Below are 24,866 nucleotides of genomic sequence, written 5' to 3'. Positions count from 1 at the left end.
TTACTCCACTTGCTTGATGGAACAGCTCTCTTTTTTAGTTCTTGCTTTTCAAAAGCTGGTAGCTCCTGCCAGCAGACTGTGGGCAATAATTGACCATAAGAAGCCTATTACTGCATCGAGAAAAAAATGCCCATTTTTAAATTTCCTTTGCAATTGCCAACAATCTGTCCAGGCTAGGAAGCTGAAGGAAATACGTATGTCCTTCTTTAAATACCACCTGTTTCAAGAGCTGTTCCTTCTCACAGAGAATGCAAGCACTACTCCTGCGCTGCACTTCTTTTGCATTGTCTTAAGTCTATCCTAACTACTATTGCAACAAATCTTGCACAGACAAGTCTCTCTGAACTCAGTGGAGGACTGATACAGAAAACAAGTCTTACTTCATGGATTAAATCAGAGGTTTTCAAACTTTCTAAAAGCATGAAACCCTTTCATGTCACTTCTGCCGCAGAACACCTATCTGTCCTGTGAGCTGACATGAAGCCAGATGACCTGGCTCGGCAACACAGCCCCTTGGCTTTCTCCCCCAATCTCTTTGTGGAAGCCCTGATGGTCCATCATGGAAGCCTAGTGTTTTGCTGAACACATTTCAGAACCACTGGGCCTGATTTTGCTATGTAAATCCGGAGTAACCTTATTTGCACCAACACAAATTAAAAGAGAAAGCTAAACTATTGCCCTGTGTTTTTTATGGAACGTATTTGCAAGTACAAGTGATTGAAATGGAAATGAATGCTTGACAACATGAAATGGTATTTGAAATTTAGACAGAGGGTATTGGAGGTCTGATACAAGCCATCACCATTGCTCCTAAGATTGCTGTAATGACTTTGCTGCTGGAAAGAATCACTCCTAGGTGGCTCTGGCCAAAAGCTAGAGTCCCGGGGGACTGCTTGCCCTTGATGAAGACAAGCCGTACTTGAGGTAATGCAGCACCATTATAAAAATTCACAGAGGCTGTTACTTTTTGAAGACCATGGATTTGACTGAATGGGGACAAAGGGCTGGTTTGAAGCCTCTCTCTTTCAAATTTATTATTCGTCCTTAAAAAAGCAGGCATTCTCTAATTTTTTTTTTTTTCAAATGATTCTTTCACATGTGACAGGCTCCGTGATGGCACAAAGGCACTGGTAGTCCTAACAGTGAATGCAGTGAAGCAGAACCTGGCCGTTGATTAAAAATCAACAATGTATAGGCTGCTTTTCTTATTCTCTAAGGAAAAAGTCATGGAAAAGTTACTGAGCTGTGTACCAAGCTGCTTGTAGGGCTTGTTGGTGACAGACAGGTAAATCTTAGCTTAAACCAGCATGTGGCATCATACAGATACATCTCTTTGTATACTCTATCCATATCCCAGACCATTAACACACTGGAATCATAATCACTGCACTGGTTTATGGCCTAAAACAGCCCCCCAACTTTCAGCCTGGAATAGGAAGAGTGCTTCCATGAGTTACAGAATGATAGGAAGGTAGAGGTGGAAGGGATCTCAGGAGGTCATCTACGCTAACCCCCTCCTCCAGGTGGAATCATCCCTAGCTAAACCATCCTATTCAAGTGTTTGTCTAACATTTTCTTAAACCTGCACAGATAACCCGCTTGCACTCTGGAGCATGTGTAAAAACATCCGTATTGTCTGAGTTGCTCTTGCCCAGTCACCACTTGTGTTCCATACTTGATACTGTAAAAAGTTTATGAATTAGGCTTTCAGCAACACAGGAACAAACACTTACATTTTCAAAAATATGAAAGTAGTTGTTCCATGTCTGCCAAGGCAGCCCAAAAGGAATATTTGTTCTTGGCTTCACATTGCAGTTGGGATAAGGATAAGGTCCCCTCCTCTCCCGTTGAGGGCTTCTTTTGTCGCGGCGCTAGGAATGTGAATTTCTGCACATTCTCTCAGAGCGTGGCCCCTCCTGCTTGCAGATAACTTATGGTCTGTCAGGGCATCTATTATAGTCACAACATATTCCCCACTGTTCCCTAGCAAGCCTGCATCCATGGCTTTGATCGAGGCATACCCACACTGTCCTTCCCTTCCACACCACAGGAAAGACTAGCTAAATCAGTGAGTATTAACTTGCACTGGATTGAACACAATGTCAGTGAGAATATCCATTTTTCTACCTACCCTTTCTTGCCCCTTTTAGATCCAGAGTCTATACCTGGGAGAGCAGCTATGACAAGGCCATTTGCTAAATCTGAGGAAAACATTTAGCCCATTATTAACACTTTAATAATAAAAGCAGCACATAAACCTAACAAATGCTAACTCTAGAACTTCAGAATATTAATGCCATCATCAATACCCCTTAACTAACCTACATAATTCATTATGACATCAACAGAGTTGAAGAAAACATTATGCAGAAATGCACTGTGATAGAGCCAGCAATAGTACAGCTTGAAAGCAACATTAGTAAGAACTTTTAATAGAATTACTATTTGCAAAGTGCATCATGAATGTAAAATGTTTGTACAGTCTTGGGGATTTTTGAGCTAAGGTTTGGGGATTTTTGGACATAATGCAGATATTTTGATTAATACTTAATTTTTAAGTTTTTGCAAGTCTTTGCACTTACGTGGGTATTGAATAAAAAAATCTATACCTCTGAAATTACATTTCAGAGATTTTTTTGGATAACATGTTTGGTACTCTTAGCTATTTTTAACTATAGTCTGATACTTAAAATTAGCCTGCCTCCCACAGGTTCAATAACACAAAAATCATACTTAGCATCTGTAGCAAGATAACTTCCCTTCTCAACACTTCGTTCAAATGCTCAGGTCAGCTAGCTCTTTTGCCAAGTGTTGAGCTCAAGCTACAAGCATTGAAAAGCCCTGTAAAAAATACAATGTCACCATATGGAAGTTCTCTCCCTGTGAATAGCTGAAGCTGTGCCTCAAAAGATTTGGTTTAAACTGAAAATGATAGAACTGTGAGCAGTTCTATCTTAAACTCAATCAATACCTTTTCCAGAGATGACACCTGAACGTACACTCATAGAATTCAATAGCAATAGTCCTGCTGACTGAAGACGCTCAGTTATTATGCAAAGATTGTACGCTTTGCTATAGCTTAGGCTATGCTTCCAAAAAAGCTCTGCTCAGCACCATTCTCTTGCTCTTTTCCCTGAGTTAGCAGGCAGAATTAGTTTTATATTTTACTCAAAGTGGGATGCAATAATTATACATCAGTGTCTGGAGACAGCAGGTGTGTTCTGTGTCCTCCTGTGAATGGGCATGGCTGATATTCTCTCTGCTGATATTTAGGTTCATGCATGCATCTTTTTATTTTTTTAAGTCTGGCAGTTTAGTCTCAATAAGTAGTTTAAAATGAAAAAGGATTAGATTCCATTAGATGTTTACTTACGAATTGGAGCTTTTCACATATTTTAGAATGATAATGAGAGCGCTGTTTTGTTAGGGGAAAAAACGTAATTCTTGCTTACTGACATAAGATACTGCAGAGCTAGAATTAGCAAAATCTGGCAAATGCTTAGAAGAAAAAAAATCATCTGCAAATATTTACGTGGATATTTTAATTATTTCACATCAGCCATTACTCACAGCTGCTCTGCGTTCACTAGTCTCAAACATTTATGCGAGTGAGTTTTATTGGCATCAACATTTATGGAAAATGAATTTCAGTGTCACATGCAGAAGTATTTATCTAAACAACATTTTAGATTCACACGTGGGAGTTTTCACGCAAGGCAGCTAGCAACAGTTATTTAACAAAATAAACCCCACCATGCTTGAGGTTTGTTATTGCCTTTAATGAGATCTAATCTATTTGCCACTTTTTTCTAGGAGAAGGAAGAGACTGCAGTTTTATATTAACATTTCACACAGCTCTGTTAATCATCAAGTGTAGATAGTCTTGTTGTGTTGTACTGACCAAATCAGCTGTGGGATGGAAGAAATCCAGTAATGAACAATTAGTGAAGTTTTACATTACAATTCACTAGAAGAAGAAACACATAAGTTGACATATACACAATTTTATTTTAAGGACCAACACAGCATTCACAATGACAGCAATAGAACCATTATTTTAATACTGAAAGCTTTCCTCCACAAGCCTGGCTTGTAATTTTAAGCCACAGTTAAATCTGAAAGTATTTTAGACAGTGTCTTTAAACACGGCAAACCTTAAATATATCATTTGCAAACTCAGTGTGCTTATTTCCTCTTTTTTTTTTTAAATCAGGTGATGGTGGTGAAGAGAGTTAGAGTTCTTCAAAGTCATGGCCGCTTGAATTCATTGCTTCTGGGTGCATTACTCTTCCCATGAACAAGATTGTTCCTAAACCAAGAGGGACAAGGCAAAAATCAGAATCATGTAGAAGAACACCACTTTGAGAACACTGTGATGAACACAAATGCAATATTAAAATGAGAATTTATGCACTGCAATGTTTATAAGATGTATGCACGTAAGAGTGAGAAATAATTTAGTAACCATGAAAGGCAATGGATTGAGAGCCCTAGAGAATGAAGGCATCTTTATATTCAGAACAGGTACAGGACAGACAGAAGCAACAAAAGTGTATACTGTCAATACATTTCAATTTACTCCAGGGTTTGCTGCAAAGCCCACTGAAATCAATAGAAAGATTCATAGATTTTAATGGGCTTTGGATAAGATCCCTGGAGGAATCATCACTGGATATCAAGCAGATAGCTTAGTCTCCTCCACATCCATTCCAACCCTTGATTTCTGGGGAAGACTCTCACACAATGGCAGCTAGCTTTAACTACAACATAGGCATCTGCCCACAGACAGCTCCTGTGATTCCTGCTCCTTTGGAATTCAACCAGAAAAATGCCAAAAGAATGAAAAAAAATCAGGCACAGAAGCAATTAGTCACAGAGTGATAAAATACTTCAAGGCTTTTACTGACTTGCTCCACCTGAATGGATGACATGAAACTGGGAAGGATTGTGAACAGAGGATGAGAGGGAAATTCAGAAGGATCTCGACAGACTGGCAAGTTGGGCTAGAGATAAAAGGATGAAGTTCAATATGGATAAATGCAAGGTGCTACACTTCAGAAGCAATAATCAAAAACACAAATACAAATGGGGGACACTTGACTCGATGACAGCTCTATGGAAAAGGAGTTGCGAGTCCTGGTAGACCACAGACTCATTATGAGTCTGCAGTGTGATTCAGCTGCACAAAAGGCCAATGTGGTTTTGGATAGATCAGTAGAAGCATACGATGCAAGACATGGGAGGCAATAGTGCTTTTACTCGGCACTAGTTAGGCCCCATCTGGAGGAGTGTCTGTAGTTCTGGGCTCTACAATTTAAAAAGGACATGGAGAAGTTAGAGAGAGCCCAGAGGCAGGTAAGAAAGATGATTAAGTGCCAGGAAGGCAAGTCATATGAAGACAGGCTGAAGGAACTAGGCATGTTCAGTTCATGGAAAAGGTACGTAAGAGGGGACAGGATAGCAATCTTCAAATACTTAAAGGGCCTCCATAAAGAAAAGGGAAAGCACCTTTTTTCTCTTGCTGTAAGAGAGAAGGATGTGGACCAACTTGAAGCTGTAGCAAAGTAAATTGAGGTTGGATATCTGGAAAAACTTCTTCAGTGTGAGAATAGTGAGGCAGTGGAATAGACTGCCTAGGGAAGTTGTGGACTCTTCATCACTGGAGGTGTTCAAGAAGAAGTTGGACAGCCACTGGTCAGGGATTATTTAGGTGTAGCTACAGCTACATCTATTTTTTTACCATAGGTATTTCCAATGCTTCTGGGCATTGCTGGTTGCTCCCGCCCCCTGCTCCTTTTTAGGGTGTTTTTAAGCCTCTGCAGAGGCATTGGGTGCTGGCTACAGCCAAGGCTGGGGACTGCAACTGGGGTGTGCCAATTCTCTTGCTAGGAGCAAAGGTGGAGGTTCCTGGCAAGAGGGTCTTGCCCCTCCACTCAAGGTCAGACCAATTGTCATATCTGAGGCCAGGAAGGACTGCTACCCCACAGTCAGACTGGTATGGATTGTGGGGGGTTTTGTCTTCCTCTGTAGTGGGAGGTGTGGCCCTCTGCCTGGCACTACTTGAGCATATAGTGACAACATTTTATACAAGCAGGACATTGACTGCTGTGGTTTCTTTGCTTTACCTGTGGCAGGTTAGGGTGTTAGGTCTATGCTGTCAGGTAGTCTTATGTACAGTTTAGATTATGGCTGCATGGGATGGATTAAGAATTATCCTGCCTCAGGTAGGGGGACAGACTAGATCAGATGACCCCCTGAGGTCCCTTCCAGCCCTACTTCTCTATGTCCTAAAGACAAAGCATCTATAAACCAGCACCAGTCTCCTGAGCTAGTCAGTCCCCATGGAGAACAAACAATTCTAGTCTAACCAGGCCAGTTTATTAATCGCTCACTAGTACTTTGGAGAGATTCTGAACCAAGGTTTTGTATTTTGCTGCACTTGTTGCTGAGTTTCTTCAGTGTACCTTGCCCATCTGTTGCAAAGTTTGTGACACAGGCTGTCAACATTTGCATGGTTATAGTCCAGTGGGGCAAAGCTTGGTTGGGCTCTAGAGACTACAGCAATGTAAATGTTTAACAATAACTTAAGGGGATTTTTTGCATGATGGGCCAGACTCACTTCAGATGCACTGAAGTGGCTGGATTTTGCTGCAGATGAGATTAAAATGCCAACCACACAGATTTCTGTTTGCTAAATGGCTGTGTAGTAATGTGTCATTTGTTATCCAGTCATATCCACATAGTTAGCAAAAACAAATTATATATATGAAACCAAGACATTACTTCATCACAGCCTATTTTGCTAACGAGTGCTGTCCCTATCCTTGCCTGTCACCAAACATCAACAGTGCCACAGAATCATTCATATCTCTAGTATCTGTGCATTAAGGAAGCCAGTTGGTAGGAAGGCAAATCCTGTTGAACAAATGTTGCTGGCTTCATTGAAGTACAGTTATTATTGAAGTCAAAGTCCAGGAACACAGACTGCTTCAGGATAGCAGCCTCACATCCCTGTATGAAGTCAAATGTACAGCTATAAGATCACAACAGCAATTTGGTCCCCACCTTCAGTAATTTTCCCCTTAAAACTGCTTATCAAACACAAGCAAAAATAATTGCTGGTCTGTTCTGGGTCTTTTTTTTTTTTTTTTACTTTGGAGGAGTGCTGAAGAATGCACAAAAAAATGACATTTTTTTAAAGCTAACCTCTGAGTAGTATTTCAGAGAACAAAAAATATACCAGAAGACCAGTTTATTGATCCAAAATAGGCAGTTTCTGCTGCCTGCATCCAGTGGGGATTCACTCAGAAGAATAAAAAAGCATCTCAGAAAGCTATGCACTCACCTGTTCTCCTGTTCCTGACCAGGAAGAAAAACGGATGATCAACTATGACCTGTGGGTAAAGCACTGCCATTCTACTAATGGCAATCATTCCTGAGGGGAAAAACAAAGAGGCAGCATGTTGGCCATTACCACATCTTTGCCATATTGTTCTCTTCTATAATAGGTTAGCTTCTTTGCAAGTGATACTTGTATAGCTCACGGATAGCCATTAAAGCCTTCACTACTGCACTGAATGTCACCAAGAAATAGTGCGAACAATCTAATCTAAAATGAAACAGACTTACGAAGTAATTACATGTCTATTTATGTTCCAAGAATGATTAACAATGGCCAGGGACACAATTTATTTCCAGTGCTGAGGGAACAGCTTATAATTTACAAAAAGGCAGAACCTTAAAGAGAGTTATGAAAGCCATTCCCTTTTGAAAAGAAATGCATTATAGCAAACAATCTAACAGCCTTTATTGGGCCAGGCAATGCTCAAGCTTGCTTTTGTTACTTATAGGTAGCCCCTTATTTTGGTGAATAAGGGTGTAGTGAAATGATGCTCAATTTATGTGGCCCTGCAGGCAGGTTGACTGGTGTGGGGCCAATCTGCAGGCTGGATCCAGCATGGGGTTGGGTCCATGAAAGTAATCTGGCATGCCTGGACTTGGTCACATGCTGCCCTGACCCCGTGTGCCTGGGTCTGGCAATGACAGCCCAACCGTGCGCCAGCGTGACTGAGGATGCAAGGACATGACATCCAGCTTGAGAGGCTTTCCACAGGTCTCGACATTAGGCAGCAGAGGAGCAGCAATTAACACTGCCCCTGCTACCCTTCCACCAAATGTCCAGACCCATGAGGGAGAGCCATGGGCTAGATGACAGACTCCACAGGCTGGATCTGGCCCACAGGCCACAGGTTGAGCACCACCAGCTTAATGGATGTGCCTATCTTGCAGCTTTTAAATTAACTTGATTCTTTAAATACAGTAAATAGCAAAGAAACTAAGGATAAAACTTGCTATGAAAAATTTGGTTCTTCGTTATTATGATTATTATTTTGTATTTGGAAATGTAAGGATTTCTCTAGAGCTTTATTATTTCCAAGTGTTTCATTACCTTTCACTGCATTAGCAATAAAAGCTTCTATGTGCCAGGAATACATATGAATGTTAAATTCCAAATGCAGAACTGCTATGGGATTTGTTACAAAGGGAATTTCATTTTTACCTTTCTCAAAAGAACAGCACAAGTACATTTGGGGACGTGGGTGGGGAGGAGGATCACCTCATACCATAAACTGGCAGATAACAGAACTCATTTGCCTGTGTTTGGCCATCTAGTCCTTGAAGCATTAATGCTTGCAAACTAACTGTTTCAAGTTATCACGCCCCATTTTGCATTTCTGCTTTTGCACTTAAAGTGCAACAACATTGCTGAGCTAGTTCTAATCATTTTGGAGAAAATGCAGAAAACTCCTCAATTGGCAGATCACTCATGAGGAAAGCCCTCCTCCCCCCTGAAAATAATCACCATAGATTGCCAAGATTCAAGTTCCTAAAAGAAAATCTCTCTTTAAAACTACGGCTTGTGCCCTCTCCTAGCTCTCATTAGGAAGGATATGGGGAAGAGGAATATCTTCCATGGAGCACTTTGCGTGCTCTTTATGACACATCACATGAAGAAAATGCTGGCATTTTCAACTTCTAGCATCCTCTCTAGGGATGCTTGCTGTGCTGTGTCCTCATGTTGAATCATGCTCAGCTTTTCTGGCTCTTCACCAAGACATTTTAAAAATATTAGTTAGTATAGGATAGCCAGACCTATAATGTAAATCTATTGTTTCTTCAGTTGGGTACCTGAGGCAGCAGCAGCTTCAGAGCCTTCTTCATTAACTTCTATGAATGACTTGTGAATTGCTTTAGCAAGGTAAAGCTCTTTGTTATCTGAGGGAGAAAAAGACACATTTGATGTGGGTCAGTAGTGAGAAGTGAAGCATTTTTTAAAGCTATTAGAAGAATACAAACACACAGGTTACTGGGATGGGTTCTCCTCCTGAACAGCCCCTCTAAATACACGTTTATCTTGTTTGTATTTGTATTCCTTTCCTTCTCTTTCCCCAGCACTTAAGAACTTCAAATCAAGATCAGAGCTCCAGCAAGGCAGGTGCTGTACAAACGGACTGAAGAGACAGTGCCCATCTCAAACAGCTTAAAAGAAGACAAAGCAAACCGAGACTTGGAGGAAAGCAATATGTTGTTATAACAGAACATTTGGCTTCAATGCAGACAAAAGCGTCACATGTTCCGTAAATCCATTTTCAGAATCGGGTCCTAATTTCTCACGCCCATTTTCCTCTCATTCCTGCAGTTAAGGGAAAGATGTTTAAGGTCAAGGCATAATAACAACTCCAGAAGTTACCAAAGTCCAGCCATTGCCCAGTGATGCCAGTGGGAATTCTGTCATTCATTCCAGTATGATTGCAAACGGGTCCTCCTTGCGCTCTCTCTTCCAACAGCTCTATTTGGGTCTGAACCTGAAACTACTGGGAGTTTTGCTATTAAATTCCAAGGCTGTAGGATCAGAGCCAATGCACACGCACATGCGTGCACCGCCCTCCCCCCGCCACCCAACCCTGAAAGAATGTATCATGTTGCAGAAGGCTCTAAAGAAATTACTAACTAGAAAAGTTAATCAATTTCCATTACGCTGGTAACTAAATTTATATAAAATTTATTTCCATACAGTCCAAATTAGAGCTGTCCAACTGGCAGCTCATGAGGGATTAATGTATGGTCCCCATGCTCTCAACCCGCAGCCACTGTCCACATTACTCCAGGCTCCCCAACTCTCCTCCACTGCTCCTTTCTGCCTTTGTCCCCCAAGACAGTGGAGCAGTACAGGGAGCTGAGGGTGAGTCCAAGGCCGCATGGGATGAAGGGGGAGGAATGGGGCTGCGTGCAAGTGGGGATCACACTTGTGTAGGCTCGTGCAGGAGGGAATTGCATGTTGCTGGGAGGGGGTGCCCATTACAGCGGTGGGGAGTGCCTGCATGGGTGCAGCATTGGGTGAGGGGGAGCATCTGCAGTGTGGCTGGTGCATTCCACCCCCCTGGTATGTGGTCCCTGGAAGCTCAGAAGTGGGACAGCCCTGATCTACATGAAAATACATTGTACAAGATCAGGTTAGATATAAGAATATGTAACAGAGATGTAAAAGAAGAACAGTCATAACAGAGAAGTACATTGTGATGCAAAAATATAATAAAAGATGACAATCAATTTAAATACTTTTTTCCATTTCTGAAGCCTTCTCATGCAAATCCTTAGTACACACTACACTACCTGATCTCAGGCCAGTAACTGAACATGTTGAATAATAGATATATAAATAAAAGCTTGTAGGGACATTTTTCCGATTTGTCCTCCATATATTTCAGCCCTCTCTCATAACTCCATCTAACAGTTACAATATTAAATGATAGCATCTAAGGCAAAAAGATAGCTCTGGCTATCATGTAAACCCAACAGTACTCAATAAGTCAAGAGAAACTGTGTTGGCTCAGAACTGAGCTAACTCTCAAAAGTTCAGCTGCTTAGCATCTCTCCCATAAGAGCTACAGCTGATTTCCTATGGGACTGTATGTGGCAAAATGTACAGTAGACTGCTCAACTACTGTACAGCTACTGGGATTCAATTCTAAGCTTTCAGAAATGCTGTTATCTTGAAACAAAGGAGGAAAATAGTCTCCACTGTGCTATTTTTAGTACATCTGTCATATAACATCTGCTTATCTTGTGGACTAAGCACAAAATTACTTTGTTTTTGTATCTGCCTAAGTTTTAATAGAGAGATCATCTGAAAGTATGTAATGTGTTCAAGCTTTAACATTTTGAACTCTACCAGTTATTTATCCCATGGCTTATTTATGCAGCTAATACTAAGGTCAACTGTAAAATATAGCTTTCCTGTAAAGCTACCATATATGTGAAGTTATTGAGACTGAAATTCAGCCCTCTCATAATCCCATTTTACTGCTTCAGATAATTCTCACTGTAGATATTATACATACAAACACTGGTAAATTGTAACAGAGATTTCCTTTATTAAGATAAAAAGGTTAACAGTATTCTGTTGAATTTATTTTTTTAATATACACACACACATTTTATATTTATATATATTTGAATGTATATATAAACACACACAAATGATACAAAAATTAAAATTTATATATACTGCAGACAGAAGTGACTGTAGGTGATGCAGGGTCCCAGGGCAAATCAGCCTGTACGAGGCCCCTTTAACACTGTTGAGGGGTGGGGCTGTAGCTGCTCTATCTGGCTTTGCAGGGCCCCCCAAAATGCAGGGCTTGGAGCAGTCACCCCAATCCCCCTCCCCCCCACCCAAAGGATGGCCTTGACTGCAGAGAAGGACCTGGGGGTTGCAGTGGACCATAGTGGAATATGAGCCAACAAATATGCCCTGTTGCAACCCCTCCCTCCCCAAGAGCATATTGCATTATATTAACAAGACTGACTCTTGCAAATCAAGAGAAATGATTCTTCCACTCTATTCAGCACTGCTAAAGAATGCTTGGGCTAGGGACAGATATTACACATAAGCCAGTTTAAGTGATCATCAACTGGTTTAAATCTGTAACGAACATAAGTTCAGTGCACATAAGCCAGTTTCAAAATGGCTGAAACTGGTTTAAGATAAACCTGGTAGAGTGTAGTATCAGACTTAACTGATTTGGGCCAAACTGGTTTATGCAATGTCTGTCCCAAGGCTGGGCTGCCTGCTCCAGAGAACAGGCCTGGCCCCACCCCCTGCTCCCTAGCCAGACCTCTGGCAGAGACTGCAGGCACAGCAGGGTCTGCCTGGCTTCCCTGTGCCACCCCACCTTGCTCCTCAAGCAGGGAACCCCTCCTCCCATCTCCCACAGCACGGACCCCAGCCCCACAGACCCTAGGCATGTGGTATGCTAGCTAATGCTGAGAGGTGTGTGTGTGTACACTATCTGAGTGCGCTCATTGCTCTTTTAAAACCCCTGAAATACTTATACTTAACAGTAGACAAGCTAAGAGATGACCATTCAGCCTAATCTGATATTTTAATTAAACTTCTTCATTTAAGGGACAGATCCCTGTGATTTTTTAATTAATTAATTTTTTTACAAAATGCTTGATCCTGCAAGACTAAGCAGCTCCTAGCTACCCTGGTATCTGTGGTGTTTCAGCATTCTGAAAGACTGGGTCCTTTGTCTATAACCCTGATTAATGCTCTGCTCCTAGAGTCTGATTTTGCAAACACTTAATGATCATACTTATTGCTGAGTGTTGTCCTGTAATGGGCCTGGTGCAGGAACAGGATCTTAAAACCATGACATAGTAAACTGAATCTATGGAAAATCCGGAATCAACATACAGACAGTCCTTGACTTACAACATTTCGAGTTACAACGTTTTGCACTTACAACGTTTATAAAGTGATACCCTGTTTCAACTTTACAATGCCAGTTTTAACTTCCAACGCTTGATCTGATGCGATGCCATGCCAATGAACAAGTTTGCTGCATCACTTATCTCCCTGGAGAGCGTCTGTCCAAACTTCCTTGGACACTTTCTTTAAGAAAGCAGATAAGATTCCAATAAAGCTTGCAGCCAAGACTCCTGAGAAGACTCCAGCCAAGAGCCCTTCATAAAGTCCAGCAAAGTCTCCTCAAAGAAGTCCTTCCAAATCAATATGATTGCTATTTACAATATAAATATATTAATGTAGCTATATTACTCATCCATAATTGATGAAGTACAAAATTCTGGGGTATGTTTGGTGAAAATAGGGTATTAGGCCTTGGTTCAGGAACCAATCCCCCTTTATAACACTGCTTCTTATGAGAAAATTGGTTCTGAATTACAACATTTCGACTTAAGACGCAATTTTCAGGAACCAATTGTGTCATAAGTCCGAGGACTGCCTGTACTGCACTGCATCAGAGATCAGTGTTAATAGAGGCTAGCATCAAGAGCTTCTGAGCAGGATGCAACTTATGTCACAACTGACAAAATACCCATAAGGGAATAGGACTGTGAGAAACACTATCATTTCATTTTGATGTCCATTTTGCCATTTCAAAGGAACTGTGTTTCATTTTGTTGTTTCATTTTGAGGTACTGTCCTGTTTTGTTTCATCGAAACGGTTTCATTGTTTCAACACGTTTTGCCCATAGGCAATAATGGGGAATCATAAAAATGCCTAAAACTGTGTCATTTCTTGCCTCGTGGATCAAAATAGCGGGGATGGTAGCCCCTTCTGAGGGCATGAACCCTGTTTCAAGAAGATAGGTGCAGAGGTTTCTGGGAAACCTCAAAATCTTCAAAACACAACTCCTGACACTTGCCAGCAGCAGCAGCCTCCTCTTATCTGGTGCACAGGTCCAGGGACCCGCACCCCCAGGAGGAGTGGGGCTGTGCTGGACTTCTTCTGGGGGTGCGCACCCCCGGATCTGCACGTCAGCTGAGAGGAGGCTGCTGAGAGGAGGAGCTGAGAGGAGGAGCAGTCTTCTCCGGTGCTGGATGCAATGCATGCCCAGTATGGACCGACGCTGAAGCCAAGTAAGACTGTCTTTGAAACTCGAACTGTTTGTAGACTTTATAAATGTTTTGAGTGCCCTCATTTTTCTTTGAAGCTGTTTCGAAGCCTTTTGTTTAGTTTTGATTTTGCTGTTTTGAGCTCAAAATGCATCGAAACAGCTTCTAAACAAAATACCTGGTGAAATTTCACACAGCCGCATAACGGAAGTGGTCGCTTAGCCACTCAGTTACCATCTGCCTTATACCATGAAGCATGAAGTTTTAAGCGGCCTTATACAAATAGTTTTAGGTCTTACCTAGTGTAACTATAGATAGTTTTCATTGTTCATATAAATGTCTAAAACATTTTCTGTTTCTATCAAGCTCGACCTCAAATGATATTTGCTGGCTATTGAAGTCAATATTACAGAAAGGTATTTCCTTTTTTCATTCTGTTCCCTTTCAGCTTCATTGGGTGTCTCTTTGTCCTTGTATTGTGAGAAAGAGTAAATACTTCGTCCTACTTTATCTTCTCTAGTCCATGCATTTTCTAATAAAATCTTATTCATCTTCACGCCAAATGAAAAAAAAATCTCAAGTCTTTTCAATCTCACTTTATGTGCAAGGGTAATCACTATCTCCACTGTGGTAATCAGTATGTGTCACCTGGCACCGCTTTATTTCTGCTACGCTACAATTTTTTTGGACATAGCGAGACTGTAATTGACCACAGTATTTAAAATTTGAATGTGTAATTTATGCAATAGTATTATTATATACATCAGTATTTTATATCCCACTGCATAATAAGCGGGTGTTTTAAAATTTGACGGTCTCACTGTGATGCTCAGGCCATTGTTCCAAGTGGCTATGGTTAATTTAGATTTTTCACTTTGAGATTTACAGAGGAGCCAAAGAGTTTTAGAGGCTACAATCCCATGAAAATTCAAACTTGCTTAGGCACATATAAAAGTTGCAGCTTTGTGCAAAATAATGCACTAGAATAATTTGAAGTATTCTTTCCAACATGCACGATGGTGAAAGAGGCAAACTTCACCTGTCATTATACTCAGTTCTGCACACTTCCTTAATTTATCACAATGTTGTTTCTAAGTTCCTCACTCTTCTCTGATTTTGTGCAACTATAAGCAAGTAGCATAGACTTCCCAGGCTCAGGCAAGCCCAAAGGAATGACATCTTTCTGAGCCACAACAACTTTAGGGACTTCTAATAAGGTTTTAAACCACCCATTAACTCCACATTTGACATACAAGGCCCAAAAGATTACTTCACTGAATGAAATGCAGGTCAGCTCTGGAGATAAAAGCAGCTGCCATTGTAGCAGTCCAATGCACTACAGATTACTTCAGGATAAAAATGAGGAATGTCAAACTTATTTGGAAGTATACAGGAAGTGTTTGTAAGACAGAACTTCTAAAGGATGGAGTCCAATGGCAAAAATGCCAAGCCTCATATGTATAGTTTACAAGAACAAACCCTTTATAAAAACCAGTATCCATGTTACCTCTTGTCTAATATCAATAGTTCTAGGGACAGACATTCAAAAAGCCTGAACTGATTCAATCTTTACAGGTTAGTCTAACCTACTTAAGCTGAATCAGCCTGTAACCAACTGCACAGACATCCCCTCTGGACTGAGAAAATGCCAGTACATGCTTGCAATGGCTCAGGCTAGAAGCCGGGGGGTGCTAAAGCAGCTTTCCCTTTCCTTCTACAGTGCTGAGCTGGGGCGGGGGGAGGGGGGGGAGAGGGAGAGGGAGGAGGTAATGGCCAGGCCCCATGATGACCAGGATGCTTTGATTAGGGCGGGGGTCCCACCCCTTCTTGATAACAGAGCATTTATCAGCTGTTATAAGCATTTAGCACCCCACCAGAAAACAGTTTTGCTCATTAGTTCAAGCTCTTCTTAAAAGGTTTTTGCAAGGAAGGAATGGAGTCAGCAGGCTCATAGAAACTCCTTTTCTTTCTTGTGCAGAGGGGAAAGCCAAAGTAGAATATATCCTAAGCACACCACCAGTAGATAGGGACACTTCCTTCATTCTTCTATGTCACTTCCAGTGATAAAGACTTTTGGTTCAATAAGCCCATTATACCCAAGCCTTACATTTGCATTCATATCCTCTTCTTGACTTTGGCTAAGTACAAACATCTGGGGAGGTTAAATCAAGTTCAAAATGGCCACCTGATTTAAAATTAACTCATCCTGATGACAACTTTACACTTACAGACCCAGTCTCAGTGATGGGCAATCAGTCTAAACCCATAACCGTACAAAAGTTCCATGCACACAAACTTGTCTAAAAATTGCAGAACCCAGTTTAAGATGAACCTGGATCTATGTAGTATCAAATTAATTTAATTTAGGTCAAAACTGAGCATGGAACTTCTGTACACTTTCCTTTTGCAGCCCCAGGGCTGGGAAAACCCAGCCACTGGCCCCAGCCCCTAGCTGCTCTTTTCAACCCCCTTCGCCCCAACTAACCAGCCTTCTCAAATCCCATGCCACAAGGCGTTCTGGATGCAGCCACTTTTATCAGCATTCGTAGCTGCTGGAGCCGAGCAAGTAAGACCCCCAACCCCGCCGCTAGCCCCCCATTCTGACTTAACTGATATTGGGCAGCCATTTTGAATGAATTTAACCTCCCCCTACATCCTCCAAATGACTGTACTTAGCCTTCATGCTCTAGGCCAGTGGTCTCCAAACTTTTTAAATCGCGTACCCCATCAGTAAACATTTTTTGAGCACGCACCCCCAGTATACTTCTATATAAATAGAAGTTCTAGTATTTTCTTCCCACACCCCAATGGAAGTTCTAAATATTTTCTTCCCGCACCCCAATGGATCATCTTGCGCACCCCCCTTTGGAGACCACTGCTCTAGGCATCCAAAAAAGTACAACTGACTAGTTAGGTCATTTTCATTTTCAAAATGAATGAAGGGGAAAAAAATAAAACAACCTAAATGGTGCATTGGCTGACACGTGATCACAAGCAGAACTCCACTGAAGTCAAATTCTGTGGCTGGTTACAGAATTAGAACCATTTACTGGAAATTCAGAAGAGCTTTCCATTGTAACTTGCCAATGCAGAAGCAAAGGAGAAAAGAGGAAACTACATTTTTTCCCAATGGCTCAAGCATACTCCGCACACAGTTTAGAATATAACACTTACAATTTTTGTATAAAAGTTTTTTTTTAGTCTTTTGTGGAATGAAGATTAAACATAAAAAAGTAACCTCTTATAGGAAAGGAAAGTAACCAGAATATTGTTGTTTACTCTGTCAAGCCAAAATTTCCAAGTAATTTAAAGATAGAAAAAAAGAAATATTTTTGAAGCTCTAATTGAATAAACTCTGAAGGACCTTTTCAACACCTTCTGGGATGTGTTCTTAATTCAGTAAAGCAAATTAGCATGCTACAACGCAACACATTTATCTTCCCTTACTTAATACTCTACATTACTCTATAAACAACTTAATCTTTAAATGGCCAAGACGTTAATGCACTCAAACAAAATAAGTATGTGGTTTTAAGCCCTTTCTTGGTTCTGTAAGGCAGAACTGCACAAAATATAAATCTTTAAACAAACCATTAATGTCATGGGCTGAATGCAAACAAATTCAGTCTATTTGCTGGCCTCTTGCTCACAGAGTTACTGTATTCAGGTCCTGGTGCTATACCACATCAGATAAAGGATCTGGTGTGCCTTGCAGCTGCCATGTATTAAATGCCATTTTAAAATTACCTTAGATACTTTCCTCATTTTGCTTCTACAGACTACTACTGTGGAATCAATGCTTTCACTGAATGTGGTCAAGAAATGGAAGATGTTCTTCTTGGAAACTTCAGAGAATTAAAGCAATTTTCAGTTGACAGGTTTCCAAAAAACTGGAAGAACTTTGTATTTATTCTTTTGCTTTTCTTTCTTCCCAACCTTTTTCATTTTACAATTAGATATATGAAAAGAGGATGGAGCGAAAAATGTGGAACTATCCCAACACAGATCAACGAAAGTAAATTTTAACATCTAGTTTGCTCAAAAGACGGAAGAGTTGAAAAAAAATTAAACTTTTTGTTGAAATATTCAGTTTTCTTTTTGTCCCCAAAATTTCAACCAGGCAGGACAATAGGGAAAGGATGCACCCAAATTACTCAAGAATTTTTCTGGCTAACTAAGCAATCCATAAAAGAAACTCTTCTCCCTTATAAATGCATGTAGCTACTTCTCTTCTAGGATAGGGCTCTGAGGATGAAAGAGAGGGCAGAAGAGACTGCAAAGTCCCCTTTGGAAACGCAGGTCTTCAGAGCTGATGCAGACTATACAGTGTGAATGCAGGGGTCCAACATGTATTATTCACTAGGGTTTTTTCCCCCCCTGGGGAAACCTGGTAGCTCTGGTGTTAAGTACTGAGACACTTAATTTTTCACCTATGGGTTAATAGTGAAAACCCAGCACAGAACAACTGACATTTAGTAATTTATCGTTTGATAGCAGTTTATTGCTATAGCCCAGTTCCTAGTATGCACATCACACCGAAGTTTGATGTGTACTGTATATCAGTTTGTTAAACTAGTGCAGTGCACTGGGACAAGGGGGAGCTGTATAAATGTAAATTATACCTACACTATGGTCAGCCCTAATTGGAACTTTCTTTTCATTACAAAGCAAGGATTCAATAAGCCTGGGGACTAAACAAGTCTCTCTGCCTTAAGGTCAAGACTAGCTGTACATTAAAGAAAAGCTTGTGCTAGTATTGTCTGTTTCTGTTGTGCAAAAAAGAGGAATATTCTGAGAAAGAGAGGATAGTCCTCACTCTTTGCGACTGTCAATTCAACATGTTTCCAGGGCATTACAGTCTTTAGAAATCCAACTGGCTTTGGCTGGGTCCATTTGAAATGCATTTCTAAATGGTGCTTATGAAAACAAAGTGCTGACAACAGGTCTGAACCTGCATCAAATATGCTCATTTACCTTATTCATAAAACATTTCCTTTCCACTGATTCTAAATAGAAGGTATCTAGGGAAATGACTAATTGCACAATGCCTTAATGCTGTGGATGAATGGCCCCTAGGGATAAAAGATGACAATCCATTTGCGATCTGAATCCAGATTGCTAGAGGTAAAAAAAAAAACAAAAACCCCCCAGAAACAAATCCACTGAGTCACAGAGACTCAGCATTGTTCTTTACTGGGCCTCAACATTTCTTAGCGCTAGAGAGTTCCACAGCCTGAATAATAGCATGTTTTTTCCATACAAGTTCAATAGCCGCATCTCTGGTCACACAAGATTAAGAAGAATGATTCGTACGACAAAAGGTGGCCTCTACTCAACCAGATTTGTTTTTATATCTTTTTTCTGTTTTTAGATCGGCTCTGAAAATATTCATGATACTGTTACAAATACAAAAAGTTAAACATTGTGAGAAATCTGCAATTCCCTCTTGGGTCAAAAAACCCAAGTGGTATTTTACTGGCAAGAGACAAACTTTGCAATCTCCTCACCAGATATTTCTGAGGCTTCATTCTGTAATGTGAAAGCCAAAAAAAAGGGGGCCGCTTACCAGACATTGCAGTGAAATCAGCACTTCTGCCAAACGCTTCTGTAACTCCAAGACTTTTCAAAACATCTTTCAGATCAATTTCCTGTTCTATTGTGAACCTAGGGAGAATACCAGAGTTGCAAAAGGGTGTAAACAGTATTTTTAGTAGCATGTTTAAAAGATTGGCTAGTGAGGGTTAAATAACAAAGTAGCAGATATAACAGCATGGTGACATGTTCCACAGAAATGTCCACAAATGCATGAAGTTCAGAGCCAGAATATTTTACTACTATTTTTATTTCAGAAACACCCAGTATTTACTTCCACTACACACAATTCCTGCCCCAAAAATGCTAGTAGAATATTTTGATCAAGAAGATGGGATGACAATATATTACCTGAAAAAATGAGGTAGTTATTATAGGTACATATAAAAGGTGTCACTGATTAAAACGTAGGGACTGAAATGGAGTGATTTGAAGGAGCACAAAAAATGAGTTGTTGGTAAAAAGAAACAGGAGGAGAAGGAGAAACGTGATCAATTTTTATTTTAAGAAAATATATAAGATAAGAACAAAGAGTACTAGCAATATAAAAGTTAGTTCTGGTAGGGTCTCTGAAGAGGTTGGTGGCAAAACTAGCATTCAGGCCCATATATATAAAACTCCAAACTGGGAAGTAGATGCCTATTCACATAAATGACACTTTGGGTTAAAAATCATGGGTATTATTCCAGTTTTCATCCAGACTTTTTAAATATACTGTAGCTGAATTGCTGACAGAATAAAAGGATATATAAATACCTGTGGAGTGAACTTTCTGGTGTATAAGGGATAGGCTACTGACTCATTGTAGTCAGAACCAATGCAATGGCTCATGCTATTACAGTAAACATAATTTGCTTCATTTCCAGAAGAAAAGACAGTCCTGAGCAGCTGGACTATTACAGTGAGACAGTTTATTAAAGAAATAATGAGGAGTAACCTTAGCTAGATTGCAAGTGTTACAGAGGTCTACTGACAGATGAGAAGGCATAATTTGAAATGTTTTCCGATAAAGACTCCCTGTAAAATGACCAGAACATTAATTATGAAGGATTTCAATTACATTAACAATAACTGGGATTATAATAGCTGTAGGATACAAAGAGAGAGCACACAGTCCAGCAGGTTTCATTATACAGTTTCTTCAACAAGCCATATGGTCAGAGACTGCAGCACATCTAGACTGCAGTTCTTGGTGAAAGTCTTGATCTGTTCTTGACCCAATTAAAAAAAAAATATTGTGTCACTGTTCCATTTCTTGTCATAGAAAGATTCTTTAATGATGAGACTTCTTTCATATTACATCACTTGTAATGCAACATTTGCCAGGCTTGGAGTGGCAGCAACCATATTATTGTTGCTGTGAGCAACGAGAAGTGTTGCACAGAATCCTGATCTAACATAAAGCAGCTGATGAAGTGTGGAGATGCTATCACTGCATGTCAGTGTATGTGCAAACACCAGCAGCTTAAAAAATAATCAAGAGAGCGAAGAATGAGAAGATAAAGGTCAATTGGATTTTCCCCATTGTCAAGAACATCTAACAGGAGGAGGAAATGGAAGACATGATCCACATTCATGTAAGAAAAAAGTAGGAGGTGGAAAAAAATAGCAAACAGTGAAAAAAGAAGCTGAAGTAGAGCTGCAGAACAGATATTAGAGATCTTCACTAGGGAAGAATTTGTCTAAATGAAAATAAGATTTGTGAGCATAGTAGAGAGCAGCTACAAATTACTGGTGACAACAAAGGCATTAAAGTCAGGACCAGACAACCTACAGGCTATTCAAGTTTCCTGAGATGAAAAGAGGGGAAGCAGTTTTATGCTCAAGAGTGTATTTGTTCTGTCAGGATACCAGAGCACTGGAAAGCAACTAATACAATGTCATTATGGGGAAGCTCTCCTGAAGTGCTCTGGGAAATTTCACACCAGCCAAGGCAGGGAGTCTGTCCAAAGGTTGCACACCCTTAGTGAATGAAATAAAGTAAAGCCATGTTCTAGGTGTTTGTATAGGAAGGAAAAAATGCCCAATCTGGGGCAAGCCCTCATACTAATGTAGTCCTTTGCTGGGGATCAAATCCTCAAATCTGAATTTATTCAGATCTGTCAGTCAGTTGGCCAAATACTGTTTCCAGTTACTCCAACATAAATCAATGGGACCTTTAAGAGTGAGTTAAATAGTGATTTGATCCTTGATGGGAATCTTAACTGAGCTTTAAACAGCGCAGAGGGACTTGTAATGGCAGATTATATTGGGGTGAACATGCAGGGGATTGCTGCTGGCCATATTACAACTGAGCTAAATTTAAATGCAGAGCCAAAGCCTGGTCCCTCACACAGATGCAGAGTGAATAGTATTATTTGATATTATGTAATGTATTTAAATATGCATTGGGTAGGGCAAGGGTTAATTTTTAAAAGGAATAACACTATTCTAAAAGTTGCCTACTAAAACCTTATGCCACTAGTGTCAAATCACTCAATGACTACCACATGCAGTAGAGCAGGGTTTGGCAAAATATGGCCTGCAGACTGGATTGGAGGGGCTCTGTCCGGCCTGCGATGGGTCCTTTGGTCCCACACGGCCCAGGCACCACCCGGCCGTGGGGTCTCCCGTCGTCTTCTGGGCATGCGGCAGGGCTAGAGCAGCTCTGCTGCTAGTCTACCTTTCTAGGCAGCCCAGGCAGTGGCTGGGGCTTCTTCCAGTTGCTATGACTGCTGGTCTTAGCCCTGCGGTACTGGCCGGGACGCGCATGCGCAGCCCCGACCTGCCCCATGCCTGTTCTGGACTCGCCCGCCCAGGCTGAGCAACAGCAATGGAACAAGCAGCAGCTGCTAGGCAGAAACTGCTGCTTAGTATGGGGGAAAAGTGGCCCCTCGTCCTTGCTGCTGCCAGACCCTTCTTGCTGCAGCTGCCTGGAACCCGTGCCTGGGCTGCCCTGCAGCTTCTCTGCGCTGCCACTGCTGCCCTGTTGGGCAGCCTGGAAATGGTGGTGGAGATGCATGGCAGCTCTGTGCGGGCTCCAGGTAGCTGCAGCAAGAAGTGCCCAAAGTGCCCAGCAAGGCCGAGGGGGAGGGGCTACTTCCCCCCCGTCAGGCTGAGCAGCAGTTTCTGCCTGGCCATTGCCACTGCTGCTGCTCAGCAAGGGCGGGCGAATCTGGAGCAGGTGCGGGGTGAGTCAGGGCTGTGTGGTCAGGTTCCCATCAGTACCACAGGGCTGGGGCCAGCGGTGGTGGCAGCCCCAAGGAGCTGCCGCCACTTGGGCTGCCTAGAAAGGGACAGCTGTGGAGCTGCACAAGCCCTGCTGTGTGCCCAGTAGGCATCCGGATGTACCACAGGAGGACAGAGGACCAGGCATGGGGCTGGCTGGGATCAGGGCTGAGTGGAGGTTCTGGCTGGTCTCAGGGCGAGTCTGGAGCAGACGTGGGGTGGGCAGGGCAGGGCAGGGCATGGCTGCACACTGTTGGCCGTGGTGGGGAGGCACTGCAGGGTGTGAGTGCTCCAAGGCAGCGGTTGACCAGCTCAGTGTGGCACACGAGGAGGAGGCTCCCATGCACGCCTCACCATACCCCGCCCCACAAGCACATACCCCAAAAACACTGCACCCACCCACACCCCCACAAACTGCACCTCTCCCCACATGCACTCCCCCACATACACACCCACAAGCTTCTGGGGGGAGCCTGTTCACTGCTACGTGCACCCCCATGCCCTCAGCCCCTCTCCCCCTCCACACACATCCCCCCCAAACTTCCCCCACAAACCCTCCATACCTACCCACCCACATCCACACCCCCCATACTCACCCACCCATACCTCCCACCCCCCACAGTATACAAGAGTAAGACTTTATTTTGAGATATTAGGCAGTCACCTCTATATACATGATGCAAACACACACAGAAATCAAGAAAAATATTTTTTTAAAATAAAATTAAAATATGTTATTTCGGATGTTTGATTTTTAGTACACAATTTTGTTTTGTTTTTTTCCAGTTCCAAGATGGCAAACCCCCTTCCCAAAAGGAGTACTTCTGGGGGTAAGGGGAAAAGCTTCTGGTGGCAAAGGCAGGATTTCTGGTCCCAAGATGGTGACTGGGGGGCGGGGCACCAGTCAAGGGGCAGGGCTACCTTTGTAGCCTTCAACAACCACCAAAACCAGTTAAGTGGCCCTCCAGCTGAAATAATTGCCTGCCCCTGCAGTAGAGTCTAATACAGTAAATGTAACTATGCATTTTACTTTTCAAGTAAGTTTCAAAGTTAAGGAAATTAAACCGAATAAATAATGGTGCAGTTCTCTCTTTAAGTTAGTGTTAAAGGGAATACATTCATATATTTAGGTGCAGGAGGGGGGCATTTTAATTACAGTAGTTCCCAGAGAGTTAGTCTAATTAAAACGCTGCTGTGTCACATGTATTAAGCCCCTGTGTTTTTAAAAAATGGCTGCACAATGCTTTAACTAAAGGTCTTTTGAAGAGTACTGGGATTAAATGACCCCAGCAAGGTGATTGTCTAGCTTTGTCTTAAATACTCCAAGGGCAGGAGCCAGCACCACTTCGCTTGGAAGCTGGTTCCAGATCCTAGCTGCCCTGACAGTGAAGTAGCACCTCCTGATGTCTAATTTGAATTTACACTCTGCCAGGTTCTGACCGTTATTTCTAGTCACTCCTGGTAGTGCTTGGGGGAACAGGAACTTCCCCAATGCCTGCTGGTCCCCTCTGACTAGCTTGTAACAGGCCACTAGTTCCCCCCTCAGCCCTCTCTTGTGGAGGCTGAACAGGTTCAGGTCCCGTAGCCTCTCCTCATAGGGCCTGCCCTGATCATGCAAGTGGCCCTCCTCTGGACCCTATCTATGTTGTCCACATCCCTCTCAAAGTGCGACACCCAGAACTGGACGCAGTACTCTAGCTGTGGCCTGACCAGTGCCTCATAGAAAGGGAGTATCACTTTCTTAGACCTGCTTGAGATGCTTCTGTGGATGCATGACAACGTACAGTTGGCCTTCCTGACTGCATCCCCACACTGCCGGTCCATGTTCATCTTGGCATCAATGATGACCCCAAGATCCTTTTCCGCCTCTGCACTGACAAGAAGGGAGTTCCCTAGCTTGTAGGTATGGTGCTGGTTTTTCCTCCCCAGGTGCATCACCTTGCACTTGTCAGTGTTGAATCCCATCCTATTCTCGTCCGCCCACCCCTGTAACCTGTCTAGGTCCGACTGTAGCCTATTCCTTCCTTCTAGCGTGCCCACATCCCCCCACATCTTAGTGTCATTAGCAATTTTGAACAGTGTGCTTTTTACCCCCTCGTCCAAGTCACTGATGAAGATGTTGAACAGCGCAGGCCCGAGGACC

General features: G+C 42.0%; 1 protein-coding gene across 1 annotated transcript in view; it reads right to left on the bottom strand.

The window, feature by feature from the left end:
* Positions 1-3,987: 3,987 nt before the first annotated feature.
* SERPINI1 (serpin family I member 1) overlaps positions 3,988-24,866 on the bottom strand; it is a 35,103-nt gene continuing 14,224 nt past the window's right edge. Inside the window, exons 5-8 of the mRNA XM_019532690.1 lie at positions 19,491-19,588; positions 9,190-9,276; positions 7,346-7,435; positions 3,988-4,309 (exon numbers count right to left, since the gene is read on the bottom strand). Coding sequence (XP_019388235.1) covers positions 4,233-4,309; positions 7,346-7,435; positions 9,190-9,276; positions 19,491-19,588 — 352 coding nt within the window. The 3' untranslated portion in view covers positions 3,988-4,232. The remainder of the gene's footprint in view (positions 4,310-7,345; positions 7,436-9,189; positions 9,277-19,490; positions 19,589-24,866) is intronic.

The sequence above is a fragment of the Crocodylus porosus genome, unplaced genomic scaffold (genome assembly GCF_001723895.1).
Source record: "Crocodylus porosus isolate Cpor-Errol unplaced genomic scaffold, CroPor_comp1, whole genome shotgun sequence".
Classification (NCBI taxonomy): domain Eukaryota; kingdom Metazoa; phylum Chordata; order Crocodylia; family Crocodylidae; genus Crocodylus; species Crocodylus porosus.
This window is presented reverse-complemented; position numbering and strand designations above follow the sequence as displayed.